This window comes from Crocodylus siamensis, chromosome 5, assembly GCF_052110815.1.
Source record: "Crocodylus siamensis isolate JL-2025a chromosome 5, ASM5211081v1, whole genome shotgun sequence".
NCBI classification, from domain to species: domain Eukaryota; kingdom Metazoa; phylum Chordata; order Crocodylia; family Crocodylidae; genus Crocodylus; species Crocodylus siamensis.
The window spans coordinates 6632925-6649883 of record NC_143399.1 but is presented as its reverse complement, the minus strand read 5'-3'; the positions used below and the strand labels follow the sequence as shown (position 1 = coordinate 6649883).

At 40.0% G+C, this 16959-nt stretch overlaps 1 protein-coding gene across 2 annotated transcripts in view; it reads left to right on the top strand.

The window, feature by feature from the left end:
- Positions 1–16959, top strand: part of LOC149863422 (cytosolic carboxypeptidase 6-like) — a 1473463-nt gene that overhangs the window by 808425 nt on the left and 648079 nt on the right. For both annotated transcript variants that reach the window (XM_090050142.1, XM_090050145.1), the window contains exon 6: positions 14111–14150. In XM_090050142.1, the coding sequence (XP_089906268.1) occupies positions 14111–14150 (40 nt within the window). The remainder of the gene's footprint in view (positions 1–14110; positions 14151–16959) is intronic.

Sequence of the window (16959 nt, the reverse complement as noted above, 5' to 3'; positions counted from 1 at the left end):
GGTTATCTGAAAATGAAGTTTTCTGTAGAATATCTATGTAGACGTAGGATGTTTCGGACATCTTCAAAAATAACCCGGTGCACTATTAGGTCCACTGCCCCCATTGTTTTCTCACATTCAGTTAGTGATTCACAATAACAGTCAGGCCCTTTTCTGCAATATTTCATTCTCTCAAGTCATCCCTTCTTTTGTTTTCTTTTGTATTTGATGATCGCGTCCTAAATGTAGTATCCTGGTCTTGCACATTTGCTGTTCTCTGCTTCCTTTCTCCCACCAGCATGCTTTTACTGAGCTTCTCAGTTGGCATATATCTCCGAGCAGAAGAGTTGGTAAGGGAACCTGTGATCTAGTCAAAGACCGCTGCAGAAAGAGAAGGGATTTCACAAGTCTCATCCTTTGTCATTTGAATCATTACTGATGCATTGTAGCTTTCCATAGGATATTCCACACTGTAGGTCTACTCTGGTGAGAGGAGATATCATATGGCTTTGCTGATGAGAAGTTTTTCTGTTATTGCAAGCTAGCAAGTGTAGACCACCTCATCCTTCTGGGCCATTAAACAAGTGTTCAGCACAAACATTTGTCTTTAATTGCTAGAACAAAGCAAGCTGCTGATACGTTTCTAGTAACATCGGTGTTGGTATTGCTTTGACTTTTAGAGAGCTTTTTATGTTGAGCAAAGTGCTTGAGACAGGGACTCCTGACTTCGAGTCCCAGGTCTCCCAAGGACTTGCTCGGTAGTTTAAGCGGGTCACTTATCACTTCCCTTTGTTCCACATTTGTAACACGGGAGTAACATTACCTGTCTCCCAGCAGTCACTTTTATTTATTGTTTCTATTGTGGAAGTGCCTAGGATAGCCAGACAGCTCAGTGCTAGGTGCTGTACAAACACAAAACTTCACCGTTGGGTTGGAAGAATTACCCAAGTACTTAGTAGCACTAATGTCAGATCCTACCTTCTTAAATTTACCAAGAGTTTTTTCAATAACTTCAACCAGTGTAGATCAGATCCTGGATGCTGTATGTTGCCATCGTTCTGTGGGCTGGAATGCAGTGTGTTTTAAAAAAATAATGATTTGGATTTAGATAATAGAGCACAACCAATAAGTTGCTTCAAAATGTTCTGAATAAAGGAAGCCAGTCGGTTGCGGGGTGGAGGGGAGATTCTCTTTGCAACCTCTGTTACCTCCTGGATAACCTGCACTTCTCCAGACTCTGCCCTCACCCGCGGCAATGAAGTATGCCGGGTTTTTCTTGCAAGAGTGACAATTGGAACATTCAAAATGATATGTTAAACGAATTTGACAAAAAGCAACCTTGGCTTTCAAAAATCTTGTGTATTGAGTAGTGGGAAAATTAACCCACTTCTGTGGACTGTAAAAGGGAAGCAGGGCAAAATGAGAAGCTTGAAATGAGATGAGACCACAGCACCAGAATATAAGTCTTTATATTTGCCCATGCATACAAGATTCCCATTTAACTTTTCACTGTTATTTTGATCGCATTGTCTTAACTCGCGTACGATAAAAAGGAGCTTTTCACAGAGTGACTAGATACTACAATTTTGTAAAGAAAGAGCGTTAATATCCCCATATTAAACCATAGAAACAGCATATGGCAGTCTCCCCCCAGAGGTAGCCTGATTCTACTGATAATTTTTGTACAGTAAATTACTGGAATAAGGCTTGGAGTGATTGTACTGACTGCCCTCTTGCTTACAGGAAAGGAATATAGCCGGCTTGCTCTTTCTTTTTCTTCTTCTTTTTCTTTTGCTTTCTTTTCATTCTCTTTCTCTTTCTTTCTCTTTCATTCTTTCTTTCTTTGAAAGTGAAATGTATCATTGAGATTTTCTTTTAAATAGCACAAGTGCAGAGATTGTGTGGTCACCTCTCCCTGACCAGAACCAGCATATATGTAGGAGAGTGTTTATTGTCTTAACTGTAAGTGATATTCTTCAATCTCAATTTTCTTGTTATTCTTGGGAAAATTTCTACTTAGAAATTATTCCACTTTTGTGGTACATATTTTTTCCTTCCATTTTTATTGCTATATTTTTTGGTAGGATACCACATGACCCCAGTTTCTTTAGAGTTCATTAACAGTGTCTATCTTTTGGCTGGGCTCAGATGTATCAGAAACTGGATTCTGTTAATATTACGTGGGACTTTGTTTTTCAGAGCAGCATTGGGCCAGATCAGAATTCAAATCCAGACCCCAGTCTGAGTAATTGGAAATTCAGAGTTGTTCATAAAATAGAAATAATTTTTCATTAACATTTTATAAAAGAAAGAATCTATCCAGCAGGACATTTTTTGACTTAAAAAAAATAACTAAAAAAATCTGTTTATACCCTGAATAGTCTGTCCAACTGTTTTCTGTTGATTCATTGAAACAGGTTTCTGTTTTTTCCCCAGGAATCTACATGCCCATTTAAGACTAGGGTAGAAAATCTAATCAAAGGATTGCCAACTCTCATGATTTTTGGCAGTAGTTCTTAAAGTCTATGCTTCAGGTGTGAAAAACGTAGCTCTTTCTTTTATCTTTCTTTTATCCGAGCCCCCAAGGTCTGGAACAGTCGGCCAGCGGAGGTAGTTCAAGCACCTACATTGAACACCTTCAAGAGCAAATTGGATGCTTATCTTGCTGAGATCTTATGACCACAGCTGACTTCCTGCCCTTTGGGCGGGGGGCTGGACTCAATGATTTTCCGAGGTCCCTTTAGCCCTAATCTCTATGAAATCTATGAAAAATCTATGAAATCTATATGTATTGATATAAATATAGATAAAAGTGCTAAATAATAGAGCTAAGTGGCTCACATTTCCGAAGCACAGACTTTAAGAACATGACCAAAAATCACGAAAGTTGGCAAGAAAGTGTAGTCAGTACTAAAGCTTGGGAGCCAGCACGGCTCGCCGTGACCAGCTGTTGGGGCAACAACCTTGAGAGACCACAGTTTAAGTCTCTGCTGTTCCAGATAAAGATCAGGGACTTCGACCTTCATCGCCTCCATCCCAGGACACTGCCCTGGCTATTGGCTGAGATGTGGTAGATGTGCCTCATGTAGTCGTGCTGGAACTAGTCTACTTACAGGGTGGAGTTCTTGGTGTAAATAGTCAGGCAAAGCAGTGACTTGACCTTGGGTAAGTGCCTGAAGCATAAGATCCCAACCTGTGTGTAGGCACACGCTATATTCTAAAACTGTCTATGTTTAAACACGTTAAAACGAGACTTTTTGTCTGTTATCTATAATGGCCCATAAACAACTGCTAGTTAGTCAATATCCTATTACTGCCATAGGTAGATATGCTTTGTTTCTAATTAAACATTCATTGAACAGTGTTGCTTACCTCCCCCGACAAATGGTGGACTCTCAAAGTTCATAATTGCTTTCACTAATCTATACCTTTTTCTGTTTCAATGCCTTGCCTTTTATTTAGTAATGCTTAATATCAGAGGCAGGTTCAGAGCTAAAGAATGGCTCTGAAATACCAAAGAAGTGATCCATGCCGTGTATAGATTCCTGTTGTTAACAACACTCTGTGTGGTCCTGCTTGGGTTTTTCCCCCTCCTTTCCTGTTTACTCTTTCTTTCAAATAAATAAAATTTAAAGAGAGAGAGAGTTTATTAGCTCCCACTGCTTATTATTCACTTCAAGCCAGAATCCTCTGTTTGTGGCGTTACAATAATCTCTATAGGCATTAAGTAATTGATGTCACAAGCACAGGATTATAACTGTGGCTGTGTAATCTGCAGAATAAAACCCCAAACCATGAAAAAGGAGCACAGTGGGTTGTTACCAAAATAAACCTCTTAAAATTTTTCATAGAAATCTGAGGACCCAGCTGAGGTCCCCGTCCCACAAACGTTGACACAAGTGCTTAATTTGAAACACACGAGGAGAGCTATTGACTTCAGGAGGATAGTCATATGCTTAATAAAAGCCTGGCCTGCTTAATAAATGGCTGGCAGTTTAGGGGTCTAAATAGGCCTAACTTACCTCTCCCTCTGACTCTTTTAGAGGCCTAAGACTTTTTGAGAAGAAGGTAGAGCAGTCCATTTCTGCAACTATCCAGCCAGTAGCTACTCCTTCAGAAGTTGGCATTGGCCTTCCTTGAAGAATATTCTAGGTAGATGGTGACTTTAGATAATCCATCAGTTCACTTTGGCTCACAGCACATTTTCAGCTATGCATTGATCAGACAGATCTTATGAAACTAGGGCCTGTGAATGCATGCCCCTAGGCTCAGTTCAACAAAGTAAGCAGGCTTGCTTGGTAAAATTATGGCTCTGGGAAGGAATATTTTGCACTGTATTGGGTCAACTCTTTGGAAACAAGGCTGCTTTTTAGCTAATGCTACATATTTACTTTATATAGCACTACATACCTTTAAATCACAGTGCAAGTAAGAAAGCCTCTTCATAAGGATCACTCTTTTACAGATGGAGATACCGGGGCATAGAAACATTAGGTTATGTGCTAAGTGCCCTAAAAATCAACGGCAGAGCTGGACAAATACTCAGGAATTCCTAGGGCTAATCTAGTAAATTTTCAGTCTCTGGTCGTGACAGTAGGTACAAATAACAATTAGCAACCCATGCTAGGGAAGAGACCCACTGAATCCATTTGTACTGGAGATGAACAGAATTATATTAAGAGAGAACTTTTGATTTTTTGAAAGGTGTCAGTGAATCTTTAATAACTTCCCTTAACATGGATACTTTCTAAGTAAATAAGTACCGGAAATGTTGACACTTCTTAGAGGGGGAAACATTGAAACCAAGTGGGAAACCTGACAAATTGGAAGGAACTCAAGACACAGCATCAAAAGATCAGGGTTCGGAGAAACTGATCTCTGAAGAAATATTTTGCAAAGTTATTGAATGATAGACAAGCAGAAGGATGGCTACAGTATTCCGTTACCTTGCCACTTCTGAAAGGTGTAAGCACCAGGAGAGGGAAGAGTTATTTAGCTAAAAAAGGTGTCAAGAGCTAGGCCCAGGAATAGTAAGCAAACCATACCAGGGAAAATATACACTGAAAGCTATGGAAACCTCTTGAAAATTCAGTGTTTGAATCATGGAAAAAGGTGTTTTGGAAACCTCCTTGGAATCCCAATCTTATAACTGGGAATATTTAAAACAATCTCTGTTGCAACACTAGGAAATGCACTAGAAGACACAGTCCTGCATCAGAAGGGGATGCTCAGCAGATGGAAATTTTACCCTTTGCAACTTTAATGGTTCTCTGAATGTGTCATGGTTTACCTCCCATGACAGTCAGTGAGAAGGGTCATCTTTTTATAGATGTGAAGTGGATCGGCCCCAAGTTCTCTAAGTGTTTTATTTCTCTGCACTGACCAATGCATTTCCCAGTGTATTCTGTGTGGAGTTTGGTCTTATGTGGCTTAGCCCATGCTTAGTAAAAGGCCTGATCCTGAGTACTTGTGTACTTGGTCTGCTTGACTGGCTCTGTATGGACACAGCAGTCAGTCTATATGCTGTCAGTTGTAGGATGAGAACCACTGGCGGTAAGAATTTGCTCATGTTTCTGTGACTACCAGTACATTTTCTGTCATGGTTAGGAGTATCTGTGCTATAACATGGTTTTTATTGTGAATGGGGCAATAGAGCCTCAGACAGTCCACGTTACAAGAGTGCTTTATGTATATATGTAAATAAGATGAATTATAATATAAAATATAGATGAGGTACCAGTAGATGGCACTCAAGAATATGTTGCGTTGTTGACTTTTGTAGGACCAATAAAACTTGTGGTTGTCACAAATGGTAACTCTTTAAATCAGTATTTAACATCCCAATCATGACAGCCATGCAGTGTGGCAGGGTAGATATACACCTTAAACTAGCTAAATAAGATATATCGAGATCATAAACTTTTGTGAACTTGAGCTCACTTCTCCCGATGCCTTGAAAGTCATGCTGTCATGCAACTTAGCCCAGTTCTTCTTGGCTATAGGACCTAGTGACAGCATCCTACTAATTTTCCTTCCCTGTCTAAATTTCTTATTACTTCTCACTTCAATTTCTCTGTAGAAGAACTAAGATACTGTACTATAATGCTGCTAAGTACCTCAGAGAGGCCTGGCAAGGATTTAAACGCTCTTTCCAATTTTTCCTCCACATTCAATAAATTAGCAGTTCTTCTACACTGGTTTCAAATATTACAGCATCACAAGAAGCAAGGAAGAATCTTAATCTGTATGTGCCTAATTGCTGTGTCCTTGAGATGAATACTTTCCAGGGGGAAAAAAAAAATGTTCTAGTCAATTGTTTGGTAAAGGTTGTAAAGAATAAAAAAGTATCTTTATCTCCTGTACTTAGCTTTTGTGAAAGTTATATGAAGGTGTCAGGTATTAAGAACAAATGGAGGAACCTGTGAAATGGAAAGATGATTAAAATAGCGTAATGGATCAGTGCTGTCTTTTATTGGTTGAACTTGATTTTGATTCTAAACCCGAATGAAATTACCAAATATGACAAAGATCAAGTGTCTGCAGATGCCACTGTTAAAATGGTTTAAAATGCTCATTATAGCTCTTAGGTTGAGTGGTAACATATCCCAGACCACTTTCTAAGTGTTCCCATACACCTGTATTATCAATAATTGATTCTGCGTAGTTAGCTACAGCAGATGCAATTTGCTAAGATCCCAGTCAAGTGTCAACAAGGAGACTGGTTCGTTTTATCATGATACAATGAAACATTAGCAGCTAATAATGGAGGAAGGAGAAGGTGTGAGATCTTACTTCATTATGTGAACAAAAGCTTGTGATTTCAGGATGGATGGAAAGAAAAGATTATTGCTTGGCATTATAATGTGAAAAACCCACCCTCTTAAATAATCAGATTATCCACTGTAACAGGCTTTAAATTCCTACATTTGGTGGGGTCACTATTTTAATCCAAATTTTGTCATCATAGGTAAGTGTTACACTGTGAATGGAAGGAATATACAAGCAGAGAAACACCCGCCTTTGTGAATTGAAGCGACTATTGTCACAGCAAGGTGGAAGCAATCACATTCTTTTCTTTTTGATGCTCTTTAACTTCTGTGGGCACAGTTCTCCTTTCTATAGAGAGCTCTTTCAAACTTTCATTCGCCCTGAGCCAGTCTTTAGCTTGGACTTTCCAAAAGTCTTTGTCAGTTATGGAAAACTATTTTAAAAATAAATTCAGAGAATAATCCAACTCTGATAATGCCACATGCTCAGGCCTGGCCAAAAACCCCCTGTGATATTAAATAGAGTTGACAATAACGGGAGTTACATGCCCAGTGGCAGTATGTCATGAACAGGCAGTTTAAAAGATGGCGGCAGGACTTACCTGATTTCTGAATGTGCATTTTGCTCGGGGTGTCCGCACAACACAGTTACTCCCCTTCCGATCACTTCATGACTGGTGGCATCAAGACTTTAAAGGCAGAGGTGCTGGAATCTATCCCCTGCTCCTTTTGTGTATTTTTGTGAGTTTATGTGAAGCCAACCATGTTGTTTATTTAAGTATCTAACGTAAGGAATTAAGTAAAGTTGATAAAACATATACCGTGTTAAAGTTAAATGCCCATTAATTGAAACAATATCACTGCATACCTCTTCCCCCTCCCCACCGAGGTTGATGTACCCTGAGTGGCACCAAGTCTGAGCTTCCCCCCTTCTTTGACCCATTTATAAAAAAAAATTTCCAAGAGTTTTACAAGCCCACCCAAAAAATTACGGTATGTGATAAGAACTCACATACCCCATACAATTTAACTGTGAGGTAAATTGTACATGTGGTATTAAGCCTAAGGCAAGCCATCTTCAGGCTCTGGTGGTACTTTAAATTCCCAGGTGCCGAGCAAATATCAGACAAACCTCTCTTACAACAATAGAAAAGCATATCTTCTTGTAGTTATATATACCGATGTATATTTTTTCAACAAGGCAAATTACTTTGCCAATAATTGTCCACTCACTGATTTGATCTTGGAATGTCATTCAATGATTGTAGAGTTAAGTGGTAAATTTACCCAGTGGAGATTGCTTAAATTGTTGACATTAAGCGATGTGTGACAATGTGCAGAGTTACAGTAACTGGAGGATTTTTTTTTTGCATTATTATGTATGGAATACATAATTCATTGGCAATGAAAATTATGATAATAGTGTGTAATATAGAGGAATGATATTATGTGGGTTTGACTGTATCCCCAATATGCATCCATTTCAATCCCTGCTAAATGGAAACCACTTCAAAAATTCAGGCAGTCATGCATTTTTTTTAAGTTTATTTCTGACCAGTTTCTGACATTTCCACCATCTTCGTAGGTGGTAGGTTCCTCACTCTGTCAGTTTTCAGATAATAAGAAATCTAAATTCTATGTTTGGTGGCATCATGATACAGATAACCGCTATCTTAGCCCATCTCTGGTTGACAGCATGCTATTTTGTGTCACTGTTCCTAGTAGAACAAAAGTAGCTTTAGAGAAAGCCACCTGACCTTCAATATTGATCTTCATTCAGTGTCATATCAAGTAAAAGTATAATATACCTAACATTTTATCTCTGTATCTGCTTGGACATGCAATATCTAAATGTTGGCTTTACAAGGTATTTCATTACATGTATCGTAGGCTCTGGTTCTTTACTGGTATTAAGTGTAAATGGAATTGGTAATTAGTCTGTCCATTCCATTTTTTCTATGTTTTTATACCTCTCTTTTTACTCTATTGTCTGAGTGGTTGTCAGTGGTACATTAAGTAACCATGGTTAAGAATTGCCAGGAGTGGTCTTTTCCCCGTGGGAAGTGGTATGTAAACAGTGCAGCCTTTATTTAGGTGGCATTTTGTTTTGGGCGATGGGTGGTTGTTGTTGTTGGGGTTTTTTTTAAACATATCCACTGTTCTGTGCTTATGACGTATTAAAGAAATGCCCCTTGTACTTGAAGCAAAAGGTGTTTGTCATCTCTGGGACCAAGCTGTTAGTGGCAAGGTTGTGCCCTTCAAACAACACCTACAATGAACTCTGAAGTCAAGCAACTCCCTTACTCCTGCCTGAATAGAAATGCTACTGTTGCCTGAATAGAAATGCTACTGCCAGTGCCAGTAACTTGGTTTTAAACTTTAGGTGGACCGGGAATAAAAGGGGTGGTGTAACTGCACCACTAAACCCCACTGCTGGATTCACCCCTGCATAAGCCTCTGATTAGACATTTTGGTTTTGACAGGATTATTCACTTTTTTCAATTTGGCCATCCCCATGGTTTGCAGAATCAGGCTGTCATTTACAAAATGATAAAGGATGGGGCAAAATTAGCAACATATTTCTGCAAAGCTTCCAGAATAAAGAAGAACGCACCTGATTTCACTTTACTGAAGTGCAGAGTAGTTGGAGCGAATGGAGAGAGACTCCCATTCATGTAAAATAAAAATCAGGGAGAAGCAGTCAATAGGAAAGTCTGGGCAAGGTGCCATATGTTTAGGGAGACAAAGCCCTCATAAGGTCACTGAGGCCACATTGTGGCTTTGAGAGCCAGTGGACTGTGGGCATGGCAGCTAGGGTCAGTAGTACCTGCCTGTATAAGCATTATATCCCCAGAGTGCTCAGGCAGACATTAAGTGGGGTGAATCCAGTTGCTGTGCTTGCTATTCTCTTCTTGACTATTGTGCTTTTCTTGACCCAGGACTTGGCACCTTAGCTGCCAGTGAGGTGGGCATGGAAGGTGTATATTCCCTCTAGAAGTGTTCCTGCAGGTCAATGAGCAACCCAAACAGCTGAAACACTACCATGAAGGATGCCTGAGGGGTCCATCTAGCAAAGGGCACCTCAGGGGGTGAAGACATGCATGATTGGGTTTATACCACCTGTATTTCCTGCTTAGGTAGGCACATTTGGTGACAGAAAAGACAGGAAAAGACATAGTTTTATGGCTTTTTGGCACATGCTTGGCCAGGATTGCATGAACACAAAGCTGACATTTTTTTCTTCTCTTCTGCTGCAGTGAGTGTATCCTTGGCATAGCTAAGGTTCTGGTCATTGAAGTCTGGATCTATTCAAAGTAGGATATAATTAGGTTATTTTCTATATAAAAATAAATTCCTCAGTTGCTACAGAAATGATACATCACCAATTTCATGGGACACTGCTGTATTTAGGTTTTTTGGGTTTTTTTGCTAATTGGAAGATAAGAAAGAGTCAAAGCAAGTGTTCTGCTTCTTACATCAGTGCAAGAGGATGGCCATGTATTCCGTGAGCAGAGGAGAAACATGGAAAAGTATGTTGCACATCATCTACATTTAAATGAATTAGTTAATTTAAACAAAAATAATTTCTTCTTTGTAGTTTCTCATCTCACCCTGAGTTAATTGAGGTGCAAATTAAATAAAACAGTCAGCAAACATCTGAAAGAGCATCAGTATCAAGAAAGAGAAAGGTTGCTCAGTGAGGGAGTTGAGTCAAAGACACCCGAGGATCAGCCTGCAGAAGGATTTAGATTCCATAGCAGGAAAAGTGATAATGGATTTTAACTGTGAAATAGTCTTCCAAACTCCATTATGGTAGCACCATACCTAGACATATTCAAATACAGAATATTTATGACTACAGAGCAAGGGCCACTCCACACATTTCCAGAGAAGTAGACAGGATCACTAACCAGATCTTTTCAGCTGCTTCACTATAGTGTAATTAATTCTTGATGCTTAATAGATTAATGTTTGTTAAATGAATGAATACTTAATTTATTAACAATTTGCCTTCCGTGTGTTAAAATATGATTTATAACTTGTTATCAGTGTTTATTGCATTTATTAATGAGTTACGTTAACTATATGCAAGTTAACATGATCCATTGTAAATTAGGACTTAGGGACAGCTGCATGGATGGGTCTATGTTTCTAGAGACCACCATTAACAGAAAAGATCCACTAGATGGAAAGCTTGTCCAAACTGACTACTGTCTCCCATTTCCATTGGGACTTGTTGGTAGCCAGCAAAGTTAAAGTAATGGGTAGTATTTATTAGGGCTAGGGCAAGATGGGCACAATAGTGGATGTTACAATGAAATAGGGATTCAGTCTGTGTACAACTTATGATTCTGGTTGATACAACAGTTTTCATAGTTAACCGTTTAATAATGCCATGGACTGCCTCCAGTGTGAATACAAAATCCAACATTACTGAGAATGGTTGCTCAATGTTCCTTTGAATGCAGACCAGTATATTGGAATAATCATGTACTCTAGTGACATAGGGACACCAGGTTACCTGAGGCTTTGGAGAACTATTTAGATAAATACATCTGCAGGGGGCTGGTGTTTGGGAAATGGATGATCACTACAGCCAAAACAAAGAAGTTAAGTGTCATGGGAAACAAATTTCAGAGACTCTTTGGCTAGGGACAGAAATTATACATGAACTAATGTAAGTGATCAGAAACCAGTTCAAACCTGTAACACAACAGAAGTTCAGTGTACATAACCCACTTTCAAAATGGCCACAACCAGTTTACGATAAACCAGGATGGATGTAGTATCAGACTTAACTGATTTAGGTTAAAGAGGTTTATTCCACTTCTGTCCCAGATCCCCTCCAGATTCAAGTTAACTTCCAGTCCTCCAGCATCCCAGGATGCTTTGCATCTCTCCCCCTGCCCTCTCAGGGTGTGGGGGCTAGCTTTGGCTCAAGCTAGCTGCTCCAGCTGAGCAGAAAGGCATGCTCTAGTGCACCCTGGCTTCTGGCCTGGGCTACTGCAGGCATGTGGCTGCATTTCCGGAATCAAAAGTGAATGTCTGTTCACTTGCTTATTGGTTCGATCTGTGCAGCTGAGACTAACCTGTGAAGATTGAATCGATTCAGCCCGGGGCTTTTTGACTGTCTGTAACTGGCCATTGAGACAAGCAGAAGTTTGGTGAGGAAAAGGAATGAGATGGATAAACTTTAATAGTGGGAGGCAAATTCAGCTGCAGGACTAAACAAAGTTGGCAAAAGTAAGATGAACCAGAAGGGATCCATGGTTCAGAGGACAATCCAAGAGCTACCAAAGGACCAGAGGAATGTGCCCAGAGGACACTGACCTCAGCCTTAAGACCTCTTATAAGGAGCAAGCAAACTGAGGCATGGAAATGCGCATAGGTTATATATATATATATTTGTTTAGATCAATTTATTTTTTGTCCTACCCAAGGAAAGACCAAAGTTGTTTTAGAACCTTGTGCCAAGTCAGTTGGGTATTGCACGCATTGTGTGTACTTTTAAAACATAAACCACTGCCATTGGAGTGGCGGGGCATTGCTTTTACCTATGGCATGTTGTAGGGTAAACCTTGAAGTCGGTTTTGGAGCTGAAGTGGTGATTTTGGGGAATTCCATGAGTAAGTGGTTGTCTGCAAAGTCAGGGGATTGTCCAGTCCTGTGTTCCTAAATCAGAAAGCTTACAGCTTCACGGGACTCTGAAAAATGTACAGAACCACTGGGGGAGCCTGACGGAGAGGTAATGCTAATTTCAGGGCCTAGGCATTTGAACTGCAGGGTCACTGCTGCCAAAAAGGATGTCAGACACGTGGTCTGTACATAAATTGTTTGTCTAGAGACCCAAAGGCCTGCTTCGGCAAACCAGCATACAGAATGCAGCATTTGGACCTCCTTGCAATAGTCTGGTGGTGTTTTGACTGCATAGAGACTGCACATGGGGCTCTATGACAGGAAGATCTTTAATCAGTAAGACATCCTAGAGAAAAATATCCACTGTAGGGATCACTGAGACACCGCTTCTTCCTCAAGGACTTTCAACTGTCAGCAGAAGAATAGAGAGAGTGTGATGATGAGAATTAGATTAGAAAAGGATCAATAGGCCTGACAATAAATGAAAGTAACACAGACATTAGTGAGCAGATTAGGAAAGAGAAATTAAATAGGATAGTGTATTCTGCAGCACCAGCTAGACATATAACTGTTGGGCAGAGAGTTTAGAGAGATGGCAACTATTAGAAAGCACAAAGAAAAATAGATGATGATAAAACTCCCTCGTGAGATGAGAAGAATAAGCTTGATGAGCCTCAGCCATGGAGGAAAGCCATCTATGAAAGAAACATAGCCCACAGAGAAGTTGGAAAGGGTGATAATGTCATATGAATTCCCATGCTAGATCAGCCTGATGATCCACCTAGGCTAGTCTCCTGTCGTACATAGTGGTAAGCACCACGTGAACCAGAGGAAGGTACAGAAACCCTACAAGGGACAGTCGTGGTATAACCTCTTTCCAAGGGGTAGATTCTTCACACACACATAAAAGATTGCCTTTTGTCCTCAAGTGTGAAGATATGGCTTCCAAAACTTTCCTTTCATCTTTACCGTTAAACTTTTGGGTATGCCTGTTGTTCGTACAAATATCTAGTTTGGTGTTGAATCCCACAAAGTTTTTGGGTTCAGTGATATCTTGTGGCAATGTGTTCCACAGGCTAATTGTGAAAAAGTCCTCCCTTTCCTCAGTTTTGAATCTGTCCTGTGATACATGCTGTACTTTGCACTTTGGTTGTTCATAAAACCATGATTTTTATACCCCATAGTCCTCCAAGCCCATTTAACAGATACGACAACTGAGATTTTCAAGGCCAGACAAGGTGGTATGGATGCCCAGGTCCTGTTAAATTGAAAGGGAATGAAGCATGCAAATCCCTGCATGTAGCTTTGAAAAATCTCAACCTGAAACAATATAATTATTGGTTTGCTCAAGCCCTAGCCAGGAGTCAAGAAAAGACGTGCACATCTTGCTTCCTTCCTCTTACCAGAAAATGGGCTTTTCCTGTGATTTTCCTAGTTTTAAATCAGGTAGTTAAAAGCACACAAGGACGCACATATTTGGACCTTATCCAAAAAAACCTCATGGCTAACACTTCAGAAACACAAATAAAAAGCACATTAAAAGGGCTAAGCTGGATTTCTTTCCTTACTCATAAAATACATATGGCTCCCATCCAAAAGAGTTGCCATGAACCCTGTATCTTGTAATTAATTCTGCTGTAAATGTCAAAATGCTTACTTTGCAGGTCTACTCTGACCCACTAAAATTAGTCCCCTTTTAACAATCCCTTTTATAATTTGTTTTTCAGCAACAACGGCGGCTTGACCTCCTGACTATAACCAACCCTGGTGAGTAAGCTACAAGGCTCAGTTCTTTTCTCTCTTCTTAAAGAGATGGTTGTCTAAATGTGTTTCCCCCCCCCCCCCGTCTCTGACATGCAAAATGAAAAACACTGTTCCCCAGAAAATCTTTAACATAATAACAAGTGACAGCTATATTGTGCTTGGCAAAGCCCCGGGCAGTTATCCGTTCACAGAGCTGCCTCTTCAGACCTTTACTCTATGAATTTGAGTGCTGATATTTCTTTAAGCCTCCTGGGGTTACAGTTAGCGGTATGTCTGCAGGGCAGAAGCCCTAGAATTCACAATGTGTGTTCAAGTATCACAGAAATGCAAGTTTAACTCTCTTCAGTGGTAAACCTAGACATTTAATGGATGTAAGGAGGCGACGGTGAACTGTTGGAGGGAAGAGAGGGAACGTGCCGATTCAATCTGAAGAACCTTGAAGCAAAGCGAGTCAGGACGTTTCTAAGCAGAACGAAAAGGGTTGCAAAACAGCCTGCGCAGCAATGTCTTTCCCCATTTTTCCATAAAAGAAACATCCCGCAATGCATTTGATTGAGTCGGGTCTTTGGGGTGGTGCATTTTAAAGGTGACAAAATGAAGATCACAGGAGCAGCAGGGCTCTTTCACATACTTCCTTCGGGCTGAGTACTTTTTCACTGATTGCTATTTGGCTTTTGGCTCAATCTCTTTTCATTTGCTCTCCTAAAGGTCTGCTGCCCACTAGCACCCAGGAAGCACCACTCTACCTTTAGTTCCCAGTAGGAGTCAGTCCCACAGCTGTACATATACCTTTTTTGCCTGGCTTTAACTGGGAATAATGTGTTAGCAAAGTGAACAGGTGTTACACGGCGTCGACACAAATGTGACACGCGCTTCGCATGGGTAACAGTTTTGCATCAATAATTACTCTGACATTGTAAATGTAGATATCATCTGTGACATGGTTTCTCCTTCACTAACCTTGTTAAAATAATAATTAAAAAAAAAAAGGAGAAGGAGGAATACTTTGTTGGGACAGATGTTGGAGGCTACTGGCACTTGCATCACATTTTTGCATGTTCACTTTTCATACAGTGTGCAATTATGTTAATGTATGCTTAGGGCACTTGCTGATAAAAGCAACAATACAGTGAGATACAGCTATTGTCACCATTCTGACTACAGCTTCAAGGGCAAACCTGACACATTTTTCATATTTTCTATCCTCAGTTCCCCCTACTTGTAAAGGGAAAAAATGAGAAGAAGAAAAAAAAAAAAATCCCTGAAGGTCATAATCAGAATAAACACTCAGATTGTGGGTAAAGAGATCTATGTCCACAGTCTTTTTTTTTTAATAGGAAAAAAAAAGGGGTTTGGAAAAGGAATTACTGAATAGTAGGCATTTGTATAAACTGTATTTATGATACCTTTCCCATTGTAATTTTTGATGTAACATTCCAGGGAGCAATAAAAGGGTTGATTAAGTTGAGTTTGTGCACAGATGTGATTACAGTAAGTAGCTATCACTTCAGATCTTTCAGTTTTATACAGCAGTCCACTAAATCTACATAACAATTAATTGGAAGGACCAGCACAGCCAAATAGTAAAACTGTTTCTGCTGATTGCAGTGCATTAAAAAAATACCAAAAACAAACAAAAAATACCCTTCCATGCCATGCATTTTATTATGAGGGATGTATTTTTTTGCGTTTTGATACTTAGCCAGAAATCCACAATGATTAGCTTTACACATTTAAAACGAATCTTGAATTATATAATTGGATACCTTCAGTTTGACTCTTCAGTAAATTTGGTTTCATTTTTCAAAAGCCTAAGTATCCTCAGCATGGATTAGGCCACACTTATTTAAAAGTCTAGAGATAAAATGTGACACAGAGATCAAAGGGCTTGAGGGCACTTGGTTCCTCCTAAGATTTTCCAGAAATCCCAGCCAGCAGATTTGGGAGTCTATTGGGAGTGCTCAGGTTTGCAAACCATCAGTCTGGGGAATTATTTGGGCCTTGCTGTTTTTTCAACGTTTCAGTCGAGTTTATGGCCACTGAGAAATGTTGGTGATTGGAATCGGAACTGGGCGGTTTGCCTGAGAAATGACAATTGAAAACCGTTCTTCATTTTCCATCTTGCATAAACGTAGGTAACTTCCAGCTCAGTGGAGGTTATTCGGTTAGCTTTGCTTCTCATAGGAAGGCCCTGTAGGGCCGAGAGTGGGTGTCAACAATGAGTGCAGTGCTTGAGCACAGCTTGATTGCAAGGATGGACAAAACGAGTTTTGATGCTACTTCAAAAAAAACACCTGGACGATCCTTGCATGCTGCATATTTGTCATGAGATAACAGGATCTTTCCTGTAGGATCTCACAAACCGTTATCTCGATTTTTAGTCATTGACATGATGAAGAACCTTGTGGTTCATAGCTACAGTTCTTTCTGAAGGGCTTCATGGTTTTCCCACTCAAGGATCATTGCAGAATTAAACAGTTTCAAAGATGATACAGAATACTTTTGCCCTGGTCTGTGCTTGCAAGTAACCACTTTCAGCCTGGGCCCAGCTGCACCCACCTCAAATATCAGCAATGGGGAATTCTCTTAAGAGTCAGCAAAACAGCTAATGGGTGTGGTTGTAAGACAACAGCATGCCATTAATAGGTCTTAATGCATCCTTGACATCGGTGAAACATCAGATAACAGTTGGTGAAACTGCTGAAACCTTTCCATTATGTCATGACAGATATGGTACTCACAGAGGTCACCATTTGAACATGATTCATCAGAGATGAAGTGCTGAGTCTTAAGTGATGCCCAATCTTCGTAG